Raw genomic sequence first — 1,056 nt, 5'->3', positions numbered from 1 at the left:
CACGTACCCAGCACCAGCCTTTCCTCCTGGCGCCAGTTACGCGGCTGAGCCTGGCCTGCCACACCAGCAGGCCTTCCGCCCCACAGGCCACTATGCAGCCCCAGCACCCATGCCAACCACACAGAGCACCCTCTTCCCAGTCCCCGCTGACAGCCGCGCTCCCCACCAGAAGCCACGCCAGACGTCGCTGGCCGACTTGGAACAGAAGGTGCCCACCAACTACGAGGTCATTGCCAGCCCCATCGTGGCCATGTCGTCAGCTCCCTCTGAGACCAGCTACAGCGGCCCAGCTGTGAGCAGCAGCTACGAGCCGGGCAAGGCCTCTGAGCTGCCCCGTGGCGGTGTGGGCCAGAGCCCAGTCCCCACCTACCCTGCCGACTCGCACTACACCAGTCTGGAGCAGAACGTGCCTCGGAACTACGTGATGATCGACGACATCACTGAGCTGACCAAGGACAGCACCTCCACTGCCCCCGAGAGCCAGCGGCTGGAGCCCTTGGGTCCAACCATCAGTGGGCGTCCAGGGAAGGAGCCCGGAGAACCGGGGGTCCTGGAGGGGCCCACTCTGCCCTGCTGCTATAGCAGAGGGGAGGAGGAGTCCGAGGAGGACTCCTACGACCCCCGTGGGAAGGTTAGCCACCACCGGGGCATGGAGAGCAATGGCCGGCCAGCCGGCGCCCACTACTACAGCGACAGTGACTACAGACACGGGGCTCGAGCAGACAAGTACGGTCCAGGGCCCGTGGGGCCCAAGCACCCCTCCAAGAGCCTGGCCCCGGCTGCCATCTCCTCTAAGCGCAGCAAGCACCGGAAGCAGGGCATGGAGCAGAAGATCTCCAAGTTCTCGCCGATCGAAGAGGCCAAGGACGTGGAGTCAGACCTGGCCTCCTACCCATCGCCTGCAGCCAGCAGCAGCCTCGTCTCTCGGGGCAGGAAGTTCCAGGACGAGATCACCTACGGGCTGAAGAAGAATGTGTGTGAGCAGCGGAGGCACTTCGGGATGTCCGGCCGCGACACGGCGGAGGAGGACGACCGCATGTACGGTGGGAGCAGCCG

The 1,056-nt window shown here is 65.4% G+C and overlaps 1 protein-coding gene across 1 annotated transcript in view; it reads left to right on the top strand.

Annotated features, from left to right (window-relative positions):
* The window catches only part of BSN (bassoon presynaptic cytomatrix protein), a 70,343-nt gene that overhangs the window by 63,174 nt on the left and 6,113 nt on the right, over positions 1–1,056 (top strand). Inside the window, 1 exon segment of the mRNA XM_027769285.1 lies at positions 3–1,056. Coding sequence (XP_027625086.1) covers positions 3–1,056 — 1,054 coding nt within the window.

This window comes from Tupaia chinensis, unplaced genomic scaffold, assembly GCF_000334495.1.
Source record: "Tupaia chinensis unplaced genomic scaffold, TupChi_1.0 Scaffold149184_1, whole genome shotgun sequence".
Taxonomy (NCBI): Eukaryota; Metazoa; Chordata; class Mammalia; order Scandentia; family Tupaiidae; genus Tupaia; species Tupaia belangeri.
This window is presented reverse-complemented; position numbering and strand designations above follow the sequence as displayed.